This window comes from Mustela nivalis (assembly GCF_964662115.1).
Source record: "Mustela nivalis genome assembly, chromosome: 13".
Classification (NCBI taxonomy): domain Eukaryota; kingdom Metazoa; phylum Chordata; class Mammalia; order Carnivora; family Mustelidae; genus Mustela; species Mustela nivalis.
Window position 1 is genome coordinate 4,723,835 of NC_139032.1, and position 21,273 is coordinate 4,745,107.

General features: G+C 41.3%; 1 protein-coding gene across 2 annotated transcripts in view; it reads left to right on the forward strand.

Moving 5' to 3' along the window:
- IARS1 (isoleucyl-tRNA synthetase 1) overlaps positions 1 to 21,273 on the forward strand; it is a 67,092-nt gene continuing 45,819 nt past the window's right edge. Inside the window, exons 1-8 of one of the 2 annotated variants that reach the window (XM_082694270.1) lie at positions 1 to 118; positions 8,285 to 8,410; positions 9,357 to 9,513; positions 9,774 to 9,893; positions 12,428 to 12,510; positions 14,105 to 14,222; positions 17,814 to 17,961; positions 21,114 to 21,201. In XM_082694270.1, the coding sequence (XP_082550396.1) occupies positions 8,292 to 8,410; positions 9,357 to 9,513; positions 9,774 to 9,893; positions 12,428 to 12,510; positions 14,105 to 14,222; positions 17,814 to 17,961; positions 21,114 to 21,201 (833 nt within the window). In that variant the 5' untranslated portion in view covers positions 1 to 118; positions 8,285 to 8,291. Of the gene's footprint in view, positions 153 to 8,284; positions 8,411 to 9,356; positions 9,514 to 9,773; positions 9,894 to 12,427; positions 12,511 to 14,104; positions 14,223 to 17,813; positions 17,962 to 21,113; positions 21,202 to 21,273 lie in introns of both variants that reach the window. The other variant, XM_082694271.1, reaches the window with a different exon arrangement.

Genomic DNA, 21,273 nt, shown 5'->3' on the forward strand with positions numbered 1-21,273 from the left:
CCGGAGTGGACCGGCCTTCTCTCCGCCCAGCGCTGTCAGAGCGTTGCATCACCTCTGGACGCCCGGCGGCGGCGTGGACGCGGCTCTTTCCTCGTGCGCCTGCACCGGGGCCTTTCAGGTACACCCCCGGCCTGCTCGCAAGGTCGCCCCAGGTAGTCCTCGCCCTGCCTGCGGGCCTCTGTTGTACCCTCGCCTTACCTATGAGGCTCTCCGGTACCCCCAGATTACCCCGCCCTGTCCGCAGGGTCGTCCCTGGTCACCCCGCCTTGCCCGCAGGGTCTCCTCTGGTAAAGCTCTCCCCCGCCCCGCCCTGCCCGCAGGGTCTCCCTACAAAGCCCCCCTCCCTGCCGGCAGTGGCGCCCCAGGTCACCCCGCCCGCCGTCCTGCCCACGGGGTCGCCCCAGGTACCCCCGCTCCGCCTGCTGGCGTGATTGGGTGATGGCGAGATTTTGTTGTGGCATTTCAGAATGTGGGGAAATGATTTGACGATCGGGGCATTCCTTTGAAAAAAATCTGGTCTTAGCCCGCGGGAAGGAGGGTTTATTGCCAAGGACCTGGGGTTGGTGGTGAGTAAGCACAGCATCCCGGCGGAATATGCAGTGTGCCTGGTGCATGCGCCCGTAGCCGGGAGCAGGAGGACAGTTTTCCTGTGGGGTTTGTAGCGGGGAGAAAGAAGGCTTCTCAGGAGCTGCCCCGAGCTTGGGGCCTGGAAGCTGAGTCGGACTTGGAGGAGAGGTTGAGTCTGAAGGACCCTAGTAAGTACGGCAGGATTTGGAAGTGTGTGTGTTGCTTCAGAAGAGGGGAACTTGCGGTCACTGCAACTTTAGGGTGTGCAGGAAGCAAGTGGGAGATGGCAGCCTCCAGCCTTAGGAGTTTTTGGTGTTGAATGAAATGGTGTTGGGAAGGAGTCCAGAAGAGAAGAGGGGTTGTTTGTTTGTTTGTTTGTTTAATACAAAGGTGAGGCTTAGTTTTAGCATCAGGTTTTGCATAAAGATCAGGAGGGATGAAACTAGAGGTAAAGTAATTGATTTAGGAGATTCCTAGTAGTATCATGAACTTTTTTTTTTTTTTTAAAGATTTTATTTATTTATTTGTCAGAGAGAGAGTGAATGAGAGCGAGCACAGGCAGACAGAGTGGAAGGAAGAGTCAGAGGGAGAAGCAGGCTCCCTGCGGAGCAAGGAGCCCGATGTGGGACTCGATCCTAGGACGCTGGGATCATGACCTGAGCCGAAGGCAGCTGCTTAACCAACTGAGCCACCCAGGCGTCCCATGAACTTTTTTTCTTTAAGGATTTTATTTATTTGACAGAGAGATCACAAGTAAGCAGAGAGGCAGGCAGATAGAGGGGAAGGCAGGCTCCCGCTGAGCAGAAGGACTGGATGCGAATGGATGCAGATTCTAGGGTCATGACCTGAGCTGAAGGCAAAGGCTTTAACCCACTGAGCCACCCAGGCGCCCCTTATCATGAACTTTTAAAACAAAGTATCAGTAGGGGCACCTGGGTGGCTCAGTCCATTGAGCATCAGGCTCTTGATTTCAGTCCAGGTCATGATCTCAGGGTCGTGCACCTGCACTGCAGGTCCATCTCTGGGCTTAAGTAGAGTCTACTTGAGACTCTCTTCATCTCTCTCTCTCCTTCTGACCTTCACCCCACTCGTACTCTCTGTCTCTCTCAAATAAATAGATAAATCTTTAAAAAAAAAAAAAAAAGTGGGGAGGAATTCCAAAGCCAATCCTCTTAATCATTGTCTTGTGCCAGGAGGAACCGCAGAGTGGGATAGGTTGAAAAGGCAGGTGGGAGGAGTATTGCTGATGGAAACTAAGGATGCTGGCCAAGAGATTCCTTCAGACCATGGGTGTCAGCACACACTGGAGGATAGGCAGTAAGAATGCTTCTGCAGGCAGCGGATTTACCGTTGAACTGGAGAGTGTGAAGAAAAACCACACGGTTTAGGAGAGGAACAGACTCGGGAGGGGAATATTAGTTCTGAAAAAGGGGATTGATAAAAGCCTTAGAGAGGAGGGTGCATTAGTTAAGCTAGGTAGTGCTAAGAGTATGTGGGGTGAGTTCCAGAAGCATGAAAGTAGTAGATCAGGAAAGTGGTTTTTGTTTCTCAGTGTGATGTTCCTGGTGCTTGAGTTTTGTAAGAGAAAGGTCAGGAGGAAAAGTAGTAATTTGGGGTAAGATCATGGTGGCCTTGAGTGCCCTATTGAAAAGTCTGTACAGAATATTGTTGGGAGAGAGGAGTTACTGAATTTTTTTTTAATACAAAAATGGTACTTTCAGAGCTGCTTCTTGGGAAGTGGAATGTCTGATATACAGTATTTATTTTTCTCTTTATTTTAAAAGTTTTTGTGATAAAGTTAAAACATACCGAGAAAAGTGGTGTGAAGTAACAAAGATTTGTTCTTTCATGCTCCCCAGCCCCTGCCATGGTAGGCATAGTGAAGGTTGATGCATAGCCTTCTAAATTCAAATACAAAATTACTTAAACATAGATTTTATTTACTTACGTATGTTTTAAGTCTCTTAAAAATGATAATACGCAGGGCGCCTGGGTGGCTCAGTGAGTTAAGCCTCTCCCCTCGGCTCAGGTCGTGATTCCAGGGTCCTGGGATCGAGCCCCGCATCGGACTCTCTGCTCGGTGGGGAGCCTGCTTCCTCCTCTCTCTCTGCCTGCCTTGCCTCTCTGTCTACTTGTGATCTCTCTCTCTCTGTCAAATAAATAAATAAAATCTTAAAAAAAAAAAAAAAAGATAATACGCATAGTATAAATAGTTAGAGCTATGACCTCCTTTTTTTCATTTCTCAATATAAGGCAGTATGTATATTTGACATATTAGGATTATTTTTAATGCCTACATGGAACTGATGTGCCATAATTTATTTTAGCCACTTATTCATGGATGTTCAAGTTGTTTTCAAATATTTCTCTATATGCTTCAATCTTTGTCCATATTTTATACATTTGTGTAACTATATCTGTGGGGTATATGTTAATAGGATATGACTCAATTGAGAAAGAGCTGGAGATAGACCCACCTCTGGGATGAGATGTGACTTACTGTGACATAATATGAAGACCTGGGGAGGCAGAAGAGGGAACAGAAATAGACTTAAGAGATCAGATGCACATGACTTTGGTGATCAGTTAGATGTGGAGATTATCTGGTACTATTAAGGGGACTCAGATTTCAGATAATGGGAAGGAATAGTGAAACTACTAGTACAGTGGAATTAAAGACAAGCAGATGTTGCAAGGAAGTGCATGGATTTTTTATTTTTATTTTTAGAAGAGGAGTGGGAGAGAGGGAATCTTAAGTAGGCTCCACACCCAGAACAGAGTTCGCTGGGGGGCTCAGTCTCACAACCCTGAGATCATGACCCAAGCCAAAATCAAGAGTCAGATGCTTAACTGACTGTGCCATCTAGTGCCCCATCGGTATTTATTTGTAAAGTATTTTGGTATGCATTTCTAAGATCTATTGAAGTAAACACAAGTAAAAGTCAAGGAGATTATCTAGAAATTTCTGAACAGGTCTGGAAGAGTCTAGAATACAGAGAGTTGGAGGGCAAGGGTTATGGTAAGAAAGAAGAAGAAGAGATCTTTTTCTCTTAGCATGACCTGGTGATTAATCTTTCTCCTCCTTCTGCTCCCCACACTCCATGCCCTGTGGTTACTGGACGCTGTTTGCAAGTACAGCTCTCCAGTGGATGTGAAGGGCCAGAGCAATCCTGTGATGTATGCGTGGGGGCTGTTTCTCTCAGCAGCCGCCACAGCCCGGTCACTGATACATAGCTCCTCCCTGTGCTGTTATGTTGAGTCTTTGTGTTTGGCATAATAATGCACTGATTCTTAATTTGGGGGGGAATAGAAACTCCCTAGAAAGTTTTATAAAACTTATGACCCTTTTTCACCAAAAACGTAAGTCTCACTTTCTAAAAAAAAAAAAATTTTTTTCAGATAGATATTCCTGAATAATGATTAGAACAGTTCAAGAGTAGGGACTTAAAAACTGTACTGTGCGTGCTGATCCCCTAGGATCTTGTTAAAACGCAGGTTCTGAATCCTCAGTCCAAGGTGGGCCTGGTAAGTCTACTATAGTCAGCTCCCATAGGTGCTGGCGATTCTAGAACTGGCCTTGAGGAGGATTAGAAGTGACAGAAAGAAATGTATTGATATCCAAAGATCTGTTAATCTTCAGATGTAGCCTTTTCAGTTTCAGCAGGCCTCTAACAAGGTGGTTACTAAACCAGCAGAACCCCTAATAAATCATTTAGGACACAGACACACCCTTACCATCTGTGAAAGGCCAGGCATTGTAACAAGATCCAAAGATCCAAAATGCCATTCAATTTCTGCTTAACACCATTTAATGACACCTAGACAGAAAGGGATGCTTCGATGTTCTTGTCATATTTTTTTCCATATATAAAATCCAAAGACAGCCTCACATCTCAAAAATAAATGAAAGAAAAGGAGAGACACTGATGGTGAAAAAAACAACAAAAACAAAACTTAAAAAAAAATTTTTTAATGTGTATAAATTTTTTAAAATTTTGTTTTTTGGATGGCATGGGTCAATTACTATGCTTGAGGTTTTGGTACTTTCAGAATTGACTGAGGTGTTTGGGTCTCTTTGCTCTCCCTCTGCCTGCCAGTCGCCCTGCTGTGCTCTCTCTGTCAAATAAATAAAATCCTTTTTTTTTTTTTTCTTTTTTTTAAGATTTTATTTATTTATTTATTTTTAAGATTTTATTTATTTATTTGACAGAGAGAGATCACAAGCAGGCAGAGAGGCAGGCAGAGAGAGAGGAGGAAGCAGGCTCCCCGCTGAGCAGAGAGCCCAATGCGGGGCTCGATCCCAGGACCCCGAGATCATGACCTGAGCAGCGGCCCAACCACTGAGCCACCCAGGCACCCCAAGATTTTATTTATTTATTTGACAGAGAGAGACACCAAAAGAGCGGAAACACAAGCAGTGGGAGTAGAAGAGAGAGAAGCAGGCTTCAGGCTAAGCAGGGAGCCCTGTGTGGGGCTGGATCCCAGAACCCTGGGATCACGACCTGAGCTGAAGGCAGACACTTAACAACTGAGCCACCCAGGTGTCTCAATAAAAATCTTTTTTAAAATAAAGTTAAAAAAATAAAATAAAAGATTTTATTTATTAGAGAGAGAGAGCGCGTGCACAAACAGGGGATCTGCAGAGGGAGAAGGAGAAGCAGACTCTCTGCTGAGCAATGAGCCTGACATGGGGCTCAATCCCAGGACTCTGGGATCATGGCCCGAGCTAAAGGCAAATGCTTAACTGACTGAGCCACCCAGGTGCCCCAAGTTCTTGAGTTCTTAAGATTCTCGATCTTCTCGGGGCGCCTGGGTGGCTCAGTGGGTTAAGCTGCTGCCTTCGGCTCAGGTCATGATCTCGGGGTCCTGGGATCGAGTCCCGCATCGGGCTCTCTGCTCAGCAGGGAGCCTGCTTCCTTCTCTCTCTCTCTCTCTGCTTGCCTCTCAGTGTACTTGTAATTTCTCTCTGTCAAATAAATAAATTAAATTAATAAACAAATAAATAAATAAAATCTTTTAAAAAAAAAGATTATAAAAAAAAAGATTCTCGATCTTCTCTGTTGTTTTCTCATTATTAGCAGTCTTGTCCCCTTTTAATCTGATGTTGGTTTGGAAACCTGGTCACCAACCTTATTGAAATTATTAAGTAAGAATATATAGGCTTTGAGGAGGAATGGGTTGGAGGATGCTCCCTAGGTAGTTAAGCCCCAGATTGATCAGGTGTTTCTGCAGGGATTTTTAGCAGAACTCTTAAAACGCCACTTTAAGACTTCTCTTATTAGGGACTAAATCCAGGATGTATACAGTTTGTCCAACCGAAAAATCATGAATAAGCAATAAAAGGAATAAAACAGAAAATTGGAATGAGCTAGAAATTATTTGAATGTCAGTCATATCTTTTTAGCTTTTTTTTCTTTTTTTGGGGGGGGTTACCTGTTTTCCTCAAAGAAATGAGGTTATCTCAACAAAAGTGCTATCTGTCCTGTGAGTGTAGTAGGTAAAAACTCTTACCTACTTTGAGATTTATTTTTTTCAGGTTAATGCATTTTTAGTATCTTTACATAAATTTCCAAAATTTTCTTGTTTCTTCTTAGAAATATGTTGTCTACAATTACTAAATGGTATATTAGAGTTAAGAAATAAGTGAAGAATATTATTTAGAAACAAATTTTACAATAATCAAAAAGTACTGGGCTACTTGGGTGGCAGTTAAGTATGCCTTCGGCTCAGGTTGTGATCTGGGTCCTGGGATCAAGTCCTGCATCAGACTCCTTGATCAGCAGGGTGTCTGCTTCTCTCTCTCTCTCGTTCTCTCTCTTGCTCTCTCTCAAATAAAATCTTTTTTAAAAAGTACTATGTAGGGGCGCCTGGGTGGCTCAGTGGGTTAAGCCTCTACCTTCGGCTCAGGTCATGATCCCAGGGGCCTGAGATCGAGTCCCTCATGGGGCTCTCTGCTCAGCGGGGAGCCTGCTTCTCCTCATCTCTCTCTCTGTCTGTCTCTCTGCCTATTTGTGATCTCTCTCTCTGTCAAATAAATAAATAAAATTTAAAAAAAAAAGTACTATGTATTCCTACATCACACAACATGCAGAAATAACTTAAAATAGATCAACAACCTAAATATAATAGCTCAACCTTCACAATTTTGTTTTAGGTAGTGGTTTCTTAAATATGACACCAAAAGCTCAAGAACAAAACAAAAAGTAGATAAACTAACTTTACTAAAAATTAGAAGTGGTGCTTTAGCAATAAGGTGAAAAAGATAAAGACAACCCACAGGGGGCACTAGGTGGCTCAGTTAGTGAAGAGTCTGCCTTCAGCTTGGGTCATGATCTCAGGGTTTGGGGATAAGCCCTTCGTTGGACTCGCTCATCAGGGAGTCTGCTTCTCCCTCTGCCCCTCTCCCTGCTTGCACTCTTTCTCTCTGTCTCTCTCTCAAATAAATAAAATCTTTTAAAAAAAACACAACCCACAGAATGGGAGAAAATTTTTGCAAATTCTGTAGTCCCAATAAGGGACTTCTGTCTGGAATATATGAAGAACTCTTATAACTCAACAGTTAAAAGACAACCTAGTTTAAACATTGTATAAAAGATGAATGGTAATTTCTCCAAATAAGATATAAATATTGCCAATAAGCACATGAATATGTGATCAACATCACTAATCACTAGAAAATGCAAATTAAAATCATGATAAGATACCACTTCATACCCACAGGATTTTCTATAATTCAGAAATGGACAATCAGGAGTGAGAATGTAGAAAAACAAATACTCACTGTGGGAAAATATAAAATGAGGCGGCAGCTTTAGAAAACATTTTCGGGTAGTTTCTCAGAAGTTAAACACAATTTCCATGTGATCCAGCAGTTGTACTCCTGGATGTAGACCCAAAAGAACTGAAAACATATGTCCACGCAAAATCTTATACATGGGGGTACCTGGGTGGCTCAGTGGGTTAAGCCTCTGCCTTCAGCTCAGGTCACGATCTCAGGGTCCTGGGATCGAGCCCCACTTCGGGCTCTTTGCTCGGCAGGGAGCCTGCTTCTCCCCCCACCACCGCTGCCTGCCTCTCTGTCTACTTGTGATCTCTCTCCCTGCGTCAAATAAAATTAAAAAAAAAAAAAGTTATACATGAATATTCATAGGAGGACTGTTCCTAATAGCCAAAAAGTAGAAACATTCCTAATGTCCATGAACTAATGAATGGATAAAATGTGGCATAGCTATACAATGAAATATTCAGCCATAAAAAAATAATGAAGTATAAAGACATGTTATAACGTAGAAGAACTTTGAAAACATAATTTAACAAGACAGACACATGATTCCATCTGTATGAACTGTTCTGAATAAGAAAACTCAGTATTGCAGAAAGCAGATTAATTGTTGCCCAGGGGCTGGGGAAGAAGGCAGTGGAGAATGACTGCTACTGTAGGCAGGTTTTTGGAGCAGGCAGGGCAGAGCAGTAATAAAGATGTTTTGGAATTAGAGCATGCTCCTGGTTGCCCAACCTCGTGAATATACTAAAAACCACTGAATTGTACATAAGTATGGACTTTATGGTATTTGAACTATAATTCAAAAAAGCTGTGATTTTTTTCAAGTATAGTGTAGTGTCATGGATAGTAATACATACACTCATTTTAAAGTATGCCACTCTGTTATTCCTAGACTTTGCTGTTAAGAATAATAAATTTGCTTTTCTCTTGCAGCAACAAAATGGTTCAGCAAGTTCCAGAAAACATCAATTTTCCTGCTGAAGAAGAGAAAATCTTACAGTTCTGGTCTGAATTTAACTGTTTTCAGGAATGCTTAAAGCAATCAAAACATAAGCCGAAGTATGTGAATTTCTTTGGTAATGTTAGAGTCTTTGAGAATAGTCATTTCTAAAAAAAAAAAAAGAATAGTCATTTCTTAGACCGAGTTCCATGAAGGCAGAAGCTTCACTGATTTTTTTTTTTTTTTTTTTTTTTTTTTTTTTAAAGATTTTATTTATTTATTTGACAGAGAGAGATCACAAGTAGGCAGAGAGGCAGGCAGAGAGAGAGGAGGAAGCAGGCTCCCTGCCGAGCAGAGAGCCCGATGCGGGACTCGATCCCAGAACCCCGAGATCATGACCTGAGCCGAAGGCAGCGGCTTAACCCACTGAGCCACCCAGGCGCCCCAGCTTCACTGATTTTTGTGCTTCCAGCATCTCCTAGCTCTCTACATAGTGGGTACTTTGTGCAATGGGTACATATTGAATGGATGAGTTTTTAAATATTGAGGTAGATTCTGTTTCTTTAAGTCTGAATAGAGTTTATGTATCACCTTCTTCCGTTCTACTTTTCTCATACTTACCACCCTCGTTGAAACACTAGACTAGTCCTAGCTTCCTGTTGGAGTACTTCCTGCTTCTAGTCTCCATTCACTTAAAGACCAGTCCTTTCTTTACTGTTTTTATCATGTGTCTCCTGTGTTCAGAAACATCATGCGATGTTTGTTCCTGTTTTACTGATGAGGTAACTCAGGATTGGTATGAATAACTTGCCTTATGTCATGGAACTAATAAACCGAGTGTGGATAGTCTGATGGTCATTCCAGCTCCGCCATAACAAGGTTTTTTGAAGACAGGACTTCCAGTAAATATTTAACCATTTATGTCTGTGAATTTTCTGATTTGCTGCTTTTCTACATTCTATCTGCTTTTTATCACTCTACTATGATAGGAGCTATCTGTAGAAAAATGTTATCCTAAGCTTTTGCTATTTTAAAATCCCTTAACCTTTTTATTGTCTCTGTTAGATTTACGTTCTATGATGGGCCTCCTTTTGCAACTGGACTACCTCACTATGGACATATACTTGCAGGGACAATTAAAGATATAGTTACCAGATATGCTCACCAGAATGGGTTTCATGTTGAGAGAAGATTTGGATGGGATTGTCATGGCTTACCTGTGGTATGTTTGAGTCACCAGTCAAAAAGTTCTGATTTTTTTTTAATGAGCGTTGGATTTTATCGTGAATTTTTTCTATAATGTACTTTGTTAATATGAATTTTTCCTATAATGTACTTTGTTTCTGCAATATTATTTATAGTTCATTTTCTCTCTAGATTTTTGAGATCCAGTTTTTAAAAATCTGTGTTATTTGCTAGAGTTGCTGAATTGCATTTATTTCAGAGGGCAGGGATATTAACAATCTTACTGCAAATTTTCAGGAATATGAAATTGATAAGACACTGGGAATCAGAGGACCAGAGGATGTAGCCAAAATGGGGATTGTAGAATATAACAATCAGTGCCGAGCAATTGTGATGAGATATTCTACTGAGTGGAAGGTATGTTGGGTTATTTTCAGTGGAATGAATGAAAACTTTAATTTTTAAATGGAGTTGAAAAGGTTTATATCCCTTTTGTGCTTTTTATGAGAAACATCCAAAAGTATGGCTATCTGTGTGAGATTTTGACATAGGAGGGTTGACCGCCCTCTTTAAAGAAGTATTTGGTTTCTACCTACAACACTATTAAGCTGTGAGCTTAAACTGTGCCCTGCCATATCTATGTACTTGACTGTCTTCAGTACTTAATCTCCTACCTACTCACTGTATTTGACAGGAATCAGGCTGTCCTAGCAAAGAGATTAACTTGAATGTTGTTGTTAAAAACAATTCAGCTTTGGCCTCAGTGTTCTATTGATTTGACTGTCATCCTGCCTACTGCTTCTGTCCGTAAGTCCTGTGAAAGGCTGGCAGAGCTCCTGTCTCTCTCGTTCTGATGTGTGGAGGAGCAGAGGTCCCCATCTTCCCTGTTTCTCCAGCTAGTGTGTCTGTGTACCTTAAAAACATGTCTGACTTCTGTTTTTCCATCTCTCTCACCACTTTGACTTCTCAAACCTACTGTTGGAAAATTCAGAGTCTCCTGTTCTGCAGATAGTATCCGTCTTCCAGGCCTCACACACCATCCTCACGATCAAATCAAATGCCAAATCCTATCAGGTCTTTTCCTTCAGTGTCTTTTGTCAAGTCATTGATTCCTACAATCTCCCGGGCCCCCAACCCCCCTCCCTGAGTCTCTGTAACCATCTCCTGATTGGCTTTGTGCTCCCATTCTTTGCACTCGTCCTGCCAGGTTATCTCTCCCACAAGACTCATCGTTGTCTTCCCTGCTCAGAATTCTGAGTGGCTTCTCTTTGCTGGTAAATAAAATCTGATTTCATCAACCTGAAAATCAAGCTCCTCAATTCTCTCCTAACTTTTTATTTTTCAATTTTTTATTTAAAAAAATTTTTTTTTCCTAATTTGATGCAGTCAGACTTTCTTGCCTGGCTGCCAGAAGGAAAAAAATCTAACAAATGTAATATGCATGTGGCTTTTTTTTTTTTTTCCTTAAAAATTTTTTTTTAATTTTTTAACTTTTCATTTTGAAATAATTCAGACTTAGCAAAAAATTTCAAAAATAGTTACGAAAAATTCCCCTATACTCTCCTTTCCCAAATTCTGACACTTTTAATAATCATAATTATCAAAAGCAAGAAATTAACAGATACAGGGGTGCCTGGGTGGCTCAGTGGGTTAAAGCCTCTGCCTTCGGCTCGGGTCGTGATCCCGGGGTCCGGGGATCGAGCCCCGCATCGGGCTCTGCTCGGCGGGGAGCCTGCTTCCTTTCCTCTCTCTCTGCCTCTCTGCCTCCCTGTGGTTTCTGTCTGTCAAAATAAATAAAATCTTTAAAAAAAAAAAAAAAGAAAAGAAATTAACAGATACAGTATAATAGACTTTCAAATTATACCAGTTGTTCCACTAATTATTTTTCTTTTTTTTTTTTTTTTTAAGATTTTATTTATTTATTTGACAGAGATCACAAGTAGGCAGAGAGGCAGGCAGAGAGAAAGGGAGAAAGTAGGCTCCCTGCTGAGCAGAGAGCCCGATGCGGGGCTCGATCCCAGGTCCCTGGGATCATGACCTGAGCCTAAGGCAGAGGCTTAACCCACTGAGCTACCCAGGCGCCCCATCCACTAATTATTTCTGATCTAGGATCCAGTCTAGGAACACACATTGCATATAGTTGTCATACTTCCTTATTCTACTTCAACCCAGAGGATTCCCTCAAACTTTCTTCGTCTTTTATGACCTTATCACTTTTTCTTTTTAAGTTTACTTATTTAATTTCTACACCTAACATGGGGCTCAAGCTTACAACCCCAAAATCAAGAGTCAGATGCTCTTCCAACTGAGCCAGCCAGGCACCTGACCTTGTCACTTTTAAAGAGTACAGACTGGTTATTTTGTAGAAAGTGCCCCAAAGTCTGGCGTTTTCTCATGATTAAGTTTTCGTTATGTACGCATTTTTTACAAGAATACTCAGAAGTGACATCATGCCCTTCTCATTCTGTCATTATCAGGAGGCCTGTGATGCTAATATATCTCATTCTTGACATTAATTCTGTTCACTAAGGTAGTATATGTCAGGTTTTCCCATTGTTAATTTGTAGTTTTTCCTTTGTAATTAAGTATGCTGTGGGAGAGTCTTTGCAAATACCCGATTTCTTATACTTTTGTTTATGAATTTTTGCATCCATTGATGATTCTTGCCAGCAACAGTTACACCTGTGGTATATGCCAAATGCTAGTTTGGGTAAACTTTTATAAAGGAATCCTAATATTTTTAACTGACATCATCTGCATATAGGATAAATGCCAAGAAAATTGGTTCTTAACCTTACGTAGTGTGTTGTTTACTGCATAGGTTTACCTGAAACATTAGTTGTTTTGTTTTCCCAAAATCATTGTATATGTGATGACGATAGAAATGAGACACATCGATGTGCAATAACAAATATCATTGTTTAATAACTCTAACATTCATATTTTTAAAGTCCACTGTTACGAGACTTGGCCGATGGATTGACTTTGACAATGACTACAAAACTCTGTATCCACAATTCATGGAATCTGTCTGGTAGGTTTACTTAAAATTTAAATATAATGAATATTCTGTTTATTGCTTAGTGGAGAGATCCTCTAGCGTGAATCGGTTTTTCAGATTCACAATTACGTATCAGAAGTCTTTGGGATGGATTTGTTTTTTGTTTTTAAAGCTTTATTTATTTTGAGCACTTTTCAGTTCATAGCAAAATTGAGAGTAAGTTACAGAGATTTCCCCTGTACCCTGCCCCCACGCATGAATGGCCTCCTCCAATACCAACAGCTCCCTTCAGAGTGACACATTTGTTACCATTGATGACATACACTGACACATCATAATCACCCGAAGTCTATAGTTTACATTAAGGGTCACTCTTGGTGTTGTATGTTATATAGGTTTAGACAAATAACATGTAGTCATCATGGTAGCATCATATAGAGTATTTTTATTGTCCTGAAAATCTTTTGTGTACTAGCTGTTTATCTCTATCAACCTCTAGATTTGTTTTATAATTCAATAAATTTTGGATTCTGCTAGGGTAATAGGATATGCATGTACTCTGTAGTATATAATGGCTCCAGCAGGTTTAGCAGCAACCTGTAATCAAATACATCAGTATTTTTGCATCAGAACACACAATTGTTCATGCTAAGTAGGGGTAAAAAATACAATTGAGGGGCGCCTGGGTGGCTCAGTGGGGTAGGCCTCTGCCTTCGGTTCAGGTCATGATCTCAGAGTCCTGGGATCGAGTCCCGCATCAGGCTCTCTGCTTGGCAGGGAGCCTGCTTCCTCCTCTCTCTCTCTCGCCTGCCTCTCTGCCTGCTTGATCTCTCTCTGTCAAATAAATAAATAAAATCTTTAAAAAAAAAAAATGTTTTTGACTAACTGTAGGAGAGATATCCTAATCCCAACTATTTATTCTTTCTAAATTGCCTTTGTAAAATTGCCCACAATATAGTAAAATTTAAGCAATATACCAGAAAACTATTAAGAAAAGCGAAAACTGAAATCCCAACAATATTGTTAACATATTGGTTAACACCTTGGTAAAAATTTGCTTTTTAAAGCATCTCTAAAAAATCTAAGTAGGGCGCCTGGGTGGCTCAGTGGGTTAAGCCGCTGCCTTCGGCTCAGGTCATGATCTCAGGGTCCTGGGATCGAGTCCCACATCGGGCTCTTTGCTCAGCAGGGAGCCTGCTTCCTCCTCTCTCTCTCTCTGCCTGCCTCTCTGCCTACTTGTGATCTCTATCTGTCAAATAAATAAAATCTTTAAAAAAAAAAAAAAAAAGATTTAAAAAAAAAAAATAAAATAAAAAATCTAAGTATATGGATATGTACAGTTTTTCCAGTTAGTATGTCAGTGGACAGTATGGTGTGGATTGCTTTTCTTACACAACATCAAGTCATGAACATCTTTCCATGGACAGATACTACCACTTTTAATGTCTATACAATGTCTCCTATGAATCTGTTTTAATTTGCCAGCCAGTCCACAGTTGAGAGACATGATTTTTCCATTTGATTGGCTGATAGAAACTCTACTGTAGACAAACACATAAATATCTGAGTTTGGGGAGACAGAATTTTGGTTGTGTCATTGTTGTAAAACTGTGTCTTTACTTGCCAGGTGGGTCTTCAAGCAGCTCTATGATAAAGGCCTTGTGTATAGAGGTGTGAAAGTCATGCCTTTCTCCACCGCATGCAACACTCCACTGTCCAACTTCGAATCTCACCAGAACTACAAGGTGCGTGTGATGTCATCGGGCTTTAACTTGTACCATGGAAGTTAAAGGATTGTGATCACAGTAGCCAGTCCCGGTGTGGAATGTTAGCCGGGGGAGTCCGTCAGATTGACCGTTTCTTACGGAGTGCTGCTAATGTTGCCAGTCACTGAACTGAGGCTCTATAAAGGGCAAAAGAGGGATTTTTTATCCCCTTGAGATTTGTGAAGGGTGTATCTTTACCTGACAGTGTCTGCTCGTTTTGACCTTATCTTTGTGCCTCTCTCGGGTTATCTAGTCCAGCTCTGCCCTGTTTCCCTCCAGTCACTGCTTTTGGAAGAGGTCTTGGTTTGAATGAGGATGCCTCATCTGGGACCCTGTCGTGTTAGTTATTTGTTACAAGTAGTTGGAAGCAAATCTGATTTGTCCTTGGTCGGCAATATTATGATCTTTTTGTCTGATGGGTGGAGTAACTGCTGTGGCTGCTGTGAAAGGAGAGTTGAGACGGGTCTCATGTTCACCGAAGTACACTCACTGCTTTACCTTATCTAGAAGGCGATAAAGGTGGTGAGTTTGAAACGTGGAACTTCTCTTCTCGTGTGTGTACTCAGGAGGTGTTTTCATTTCTGAGACCTCATCTAGCCTCATTGTTTTAAAGGACCTAGTTTGTTTGAGAATTGTATTAATACATTAAATATCTTTAAAACACAAGAAATCTTTATTTTTTCCACATTACCATAGAACAGTTATTATACCTAAGACAGTCCTCAGTCATCAGTAGTGTGAATTATCTATAATAATGGTCTAATGCCTAGATATTATCAGTGTTCACATTTTCTTTTTTAAGATTTTATTTATTTTTTTGACAGAGAAAGACACAGCAAGAGAGGGAACACAAGCAGGGGAGTGGGAGAGAGAAAAGCAGGCTTCCTGCTAAGCAGGAATCTTGATTCGGGGCTGAATGCCAGGACCCTGGGATCATGACCTGAGCCGAAGGCAGGCGCTTAACAGCTGAGCCACCCAGGTGCCCCATTGTTCACATTTCTGTATGTCTCTCAAATACCAGGCCTTTTTCCCTCTGTTGTTTGTTGTTTTTTTTAATCAAGATCTAAGAAAGACTCATGTGTGGCTGCAGTTGTCTTTCAGGTCTGTTTTCATCTGTGGTCTCCATTTTGCTGTCTTCCCCTTTTTTTCCCTTGAAAATCATTGTTTAGGAGACAGGTTTTATCTTACAGAGTTTCCTGTAATGAATTTTGCTGGTTATGTCTCCACAGTCCTCTGAATTGGAATGTCTCATATTTGTCGATGTCCTTCATGTGTGTCATGAACAGAGGTCACTGTTTAAAATGGCTTTCATTTGTAAATGGCTTTTCTCAGCATGATGTTTGTGACAGTCATCTGTGTTCTGTGGAGTTAGGGATCTTTTGTTCTAGCTCCTGTGCAAGTGAATAGTCCACAATTTATGTATTTACAGCACATTTCTCTCCACTTCCTTACAGCCTGATAGGTGACAGCTGTGTCGAATCCAGTGTTTCTTTCCATGCGTGATTTTATACTTTTACTCTCTGCCTAAGTATTCACAAACAGTATATCACCCTCTTAGGCTTGTCTTTAACCCCATACATTGCACTTACTCAGTACCTTGCCGTTCATAGGAAGCATTAAGTTTTAAAGATTCTTCACCTTGACACATGTAGTTTTGAGTTAATTTTTATCTGCTGTACAGTGTTTGATATGACAGATTGCCGCGTATTCATTCTTTTGATAGACATTTTCAGGTGTTTTGAATGGTAGCAAACAGTGTTGCTGAGAACATTTTTGAACGTAAATCCTGTGTACTTATGCTGCAGTTTTCTTTGGCTTCTAGATTTCTACATGTTAGATCCCCAGACTAGCTGTGAGCTCCTAGAGCTTTTAGAGGGTATCGTCTTCTGTAAGTACACAAGTGAATTCTCTTGGGATGAGCAGGCTGTGCAGAAGTAAACTGAGTTTCTGTTCTAAAACGTAAACCAATTGTGGTATATAAAAGTACTTATCTTTTTTACGGCATCTGAATTTTCAGACATTGTATTATACATGCATGAATTGTGCCCTACATTCTTTATTGTGCCTGGCCTCTCTTGCTCAAGGTTATGTTTGTGAAAAGTCATCCAGTTGTATGTAGTTGTAGATCATCGTTCTAATTACTGTCTGGCACTTACTTTACCCACTGTACCATTGATGAGTATCTAGGTGATTCCCAGTTCAGGGCTCTGATCAGTAGTGCTACTATGAACTTTGTAGAAGTGGGGAGCATGCATACACACATCTTCTATGGGTTACATACCCAGAAGTGGAATTACTGAGTCATAGGGTGTACTTAACACTTAGCTCTAGTACCAGGGTCGGCAAACTGTGAAGTGCCAGATAGTATTTTAGGCCTTGTGGGCTGGATGTTCTCTGTTGCAAGTACTCAACTCTGTCAAAATCATTCTTTGTTCCTGTGGTATAAGAACACGGGTGAGGCCAGAGTTGGCCCATGCATCATGGTTTGCTGCCTCCTACTCTGGATGTCCTAGTCTGTACTCCCTCCAGCCAGTGAGTACTCTGCTTTCTTGCCAGCGCTTAGCATTTTCTGTCTTTTCTCTAGCCAATCTACAGTTATGTTGGTTGCAACTAAGGTTTGTTTTTATTTCTAACTTTTGACATAATTTTAGACTTACTGAAAAGTTCATAATTGATGGCCACCCTCTTTGACCACATCCGCATTGTCCGTCTCCCTCTAAAAAGTTTAAGTACATATTTCTTAAAATCCATACTCTTAAGTAATTGAAGTTAGGGAATCAACATTGTGAAGTGTTACCATCTAATCTGTAGGTTGATTCTGTTAGTGGTCCCACTGATGTCATTTTCAGCAAAAGAGAATTGTAGGGTATGTCTTTTGTTCGGTTGCTCCATGCCCAGGCTTCTTGGAGCAGCGCCTCTGTGTCTGGGATTCCTGATGCTGGCATTCGAGGCACACAGGCCAGCACTCCTTCAGGTGTGCCTGACGGTTCCTGTGTGGATGAGGTGAAGTTTCCAGAGCTCCTCCTCAGGGCACTTTATGCAGAACTCAGTGAGTTGGCCTGGGTCAGGGGATGAGTTTTTCTACTTTGGAGCTATTTATTAAATATTTTTAAATCCTTGATATTTTCATGTTGCCATAGAGTTGGAACCAACTTTTTATTTAATGAACTGAATTAATATTGGCATATTGCAGTTTTAAGTACATGGTGTTTAAAAATGATTCATTCTTTTATTTTGGAATAAAGAATCATTCTACCTTTCGGAAGCATTATTTTGTTGAGCTGACTTTTCATGGATTTACTATAAAAGTAGGTCATTATAATAGTGAAACCTCTAATGCATATTCATCTTGATACATTTAAAATGTTTTACTTATGACGACCAAATTGTTAAAACATTTTTCAAGAATATAGAGAAATAAAATTGGAATTTCTTGCTTTGTATTTTCTTTTTATAAATATGGCAGCTGGTTTTTATTTTGGAAATCTGTTTTTTAGGATCAGTTCCCTTTTCTTCTGCACCTATTATTATGGATTTTATAAAAAGGTGTTTTATCTCATTTTATCTCAGGATGTTCAAGACCCTTCAGTGTTTGTAACTTTCCCTTTGGAGGAAGATGAAAATGTGTCTTTGGTGGCTTGGACAACCACTCCCTGGACTCTACCTAGTAACCTTGCCCTGTGTGTTAATCCAGACATGCAGTACGTGAAGATTAAAGGTAAGTATCGGCCTGGTTATTTACAACTGATACAGAGAAGATCACTTTACCTTATTTTGGGATAGAATGAAAGCTTACATTTCTTTTGGTGTAAAACTAAAAGTTTGTTGTCATTTTTTTGTTTTCTTAAGATTTTATTTATTTGAAAGAGAGAGAGAGAACCTGAGCAGTGGGGAGGGGCAGAGTGAGAGGGAGAAGCAAGCTCCGCGCTAAGCAGGGAGCCTGACTCGGGGCTTGATCCCAGGACTCTGGGACCATGACCCATCACCTGACTGAGCCACCCAAGCACCCCTAAAAAATAGAAGTTTTTAAAAAAATGTTAGGCTTAAATAGAGAATAATCTCTACAAGAGGTGGGTTTTTTTCATTTTTGGTTGAAAAGTAATGCACATAAAAATTTTAGAAGTAGAGAGATATAAAAAAAGGACACCTTACAATTTTCAGATTGTAATACACTTTTACACGTGATGCCCCAGTTACAGGTGAGGAGCTGGGGATTCAGAGAGGTGGCCTCTCATTGTTGCCAGGGACCCACCAACCAGTGAACTCATTCAGACACTAGCATCAGATTGCTCAGGTTAAGGGCCCAGTCCTGCAAGCGGTCCCCCCACCGCGCTACAGCCTCACTGCAGATGGCAGTTGCAAGTCCTGTGCTTCTGACAGACCTGTGACCCCCACGAGTTGAATTCATTTGCTAGAGCAGCTCATAGCTCAGAGACACTGAACCAGTTCACTGTGAAAGGACGTAAAGGTACACGTGAGCGGTGGAGTGCGGTGCAGGGGTGAGGCCGGGTGGTCCGGAGCACAGGACCTCTGTCCCCCAGGGAGCTGGTGTGGGCGGCCCTCAGCAAGTGGATGCATTCACTAACCTGAAGCACTTCACACCCCATCCTTGGGGGTAAGGGAGGCTTAACTACTTAGGCAGGATTTATTAAATCATTGGCTTTTGATGATTGAAAGCCATCCTTAGGTGACCTGTGGGCTTTCCAGAAGTCCCCTCATTAGCATAACAAAGGACCCCTTTATGGCTGTTACCAGTTAGGAAATGACAAAGGTTTTAGGAGCTCTGCCAGGAATGGGGACCAAGACTGAAATATGTATCTATTCTAAGTCCTTGTGTCACAGAGTCAGTACCAAAACTTCAGAGTTCTGTGCCTTTCAGATAGTCCCTGGTAGAGAGTTAGCCAAAGTCCTCATGAAGCTCTTTCCGTAGAGATTTATGTGAAAAAAGAAGATTCTTACCTTCAGGTTTGGGTAGTTTATGGAAGGAAGGGAAGCCCCGGAAAGAAAGCCATAGTCCGAAAAGAAATGACCGTACAAGATAGGTGACTTGATTCACAGCGGCTTGTGAAGCAAGCAAAGGACTCGAAGGAAGAATGGGGGAAGGGCAGTGTGCAGAAAACAGGGGTTTTTATTACTACTTAGAAGTGCCTTGGGAGGGATTCCTGGCTGGCTCAGTTGGTTGGATTACTGCATTCAGCTTGGGTCATGATCCTGGAATGCCAGGATCAAGTCCTGCATCGGGCTCCCTGCTCAGCCCCCGCTGCCTCTTCTCTGACCCTCCCCTCTCTCCTGCTCTTTCTAGCTCTCAAATTAAAAAAAAAAAAAGTGCCTCAGGAGCAGATAGGGTCAGCAGCTGGTTTCCTATGTTCCCAGCCATGGGCACATAGCCTCTCCAGGCAGGGACAGGCCCATGGTGAGAGTTCCCTGTGTCTCCCTGGGGATGTGGCCGTTCATTCTCTAGTGAGCCTGATAATCTGAGGGGCCATCAGGTGGAAGGACTTCAGTTCTGTCCCTCCACTGCCTGCATGCGACTCAGGTACCTGGTGAGCCATTTGTCCTGAGTTTTATCCAGAAAACGTGGACTCTGGTGACAGTGAAGGTCTGATGCAGCCAGAGCTGGTAGGTGGCAGTGTTGTTTCTAGTAGCTTTTCAGTGAATTGCAAAGGCCTTCTCAATGATCTGTTGATTCTCATGTTTCTTACAGTGAACTGAATCTACATCATAGACTCTAGCAAATCCTTGGGTATATCAGGGGTGGCTGGCTGGCTCATTTGGAAGAGCATGCAGCTGTTGATCTCAGGCACATGAGTTCAAGCCCCATGTTGGGTGTAGACATTACTTAAATAAAAACCTTTTTTTAAAAGATCTATTTATTTATTTATTTATTTATTTGACAGACAGAGATCACAAGTAGGCAGAGAGGCAGGCAAAGAGAGGAGGAAGCAGGCTCCCTGCTGAACAGAGAGCCTAACGTGGGGCTCGATCCCAGGACCCTGAGATCATGACCTGAGCCGAAGGCAGAGGCTTTAACCCACTTAGCCACCCAGGCACCCCTAAATAAAATCTTTTAAAAAATCCTTTGGTATGTCATACTTTACAGGTGGGAGTTTAGTCTTTTTTATGAGGCGATTTGTCATTTGTTATTAAATTGTAAATGTTTATACATTTATTCTAGCTTTTCTATTCCTAGAATAGTATCCTCCAGAAACACTCTAATAAGGGTACAAAGGTAAATACAATGGTATTCATTACCCCCATGTTCACAGTAGTAACAATCTGAAAACAACTTCAATGTCTAGTATTATTTGATAGGTTAAAAATGACTTGCACTTCTTTAGAATGGGGTACAGTACAGCTATTTAGAATGAGAAAGGACAGTCTGTGTTGATATATGGAGAGATGTTCACAATATAGTATGTAAAGACAGACTGAAAATGGTATTGACTGATATCCCATAATTACTTTTTTATAAGTAGCCATTTACATAAAACTTACATTAGTATAAACATAAAAAAATACCTGGAGGGCGACACTCAAATGATAGTGTCAAGATGAGCAGGGACTTTTACTCAGGGAGTTTCTTGATTTGTTAATGTTACAGTTTTTAAGCATTCCCATATATTACCTCTGGTTGGAGAAAATAAAGATTACTTTATGTAAAATGGAGAGAAGTTCAGTTAAGTGCATGTGCTGTTTTTGTCTTCTTTGGGTCTGGAAAACAGTGTGCGTTGGTGGCCTGGTGCATTTTTCTGTGGCTGCTGCGCATATGCGGCGATACGGGACCCCGCAAGGGAGGATGTGCTGGTGCGTTTCTAGACTCTGCCGAAGTCTGAATGTCACTGAAGTCCACTTTTCCCCTTGCTCTCCTAGATGTTGTCAGAGGAAAATTACTCATTTTAATGGAAGCCAGATTATCAGCCCTCTATAAGTTGGAGAGTGACTATGAGATCCTTGAAAGGTGAATATAAAATTATTGATTCGTGCATGTGTGTGTTAACTTTGAAAGGTGAAACACTTTATTACCCCAAAG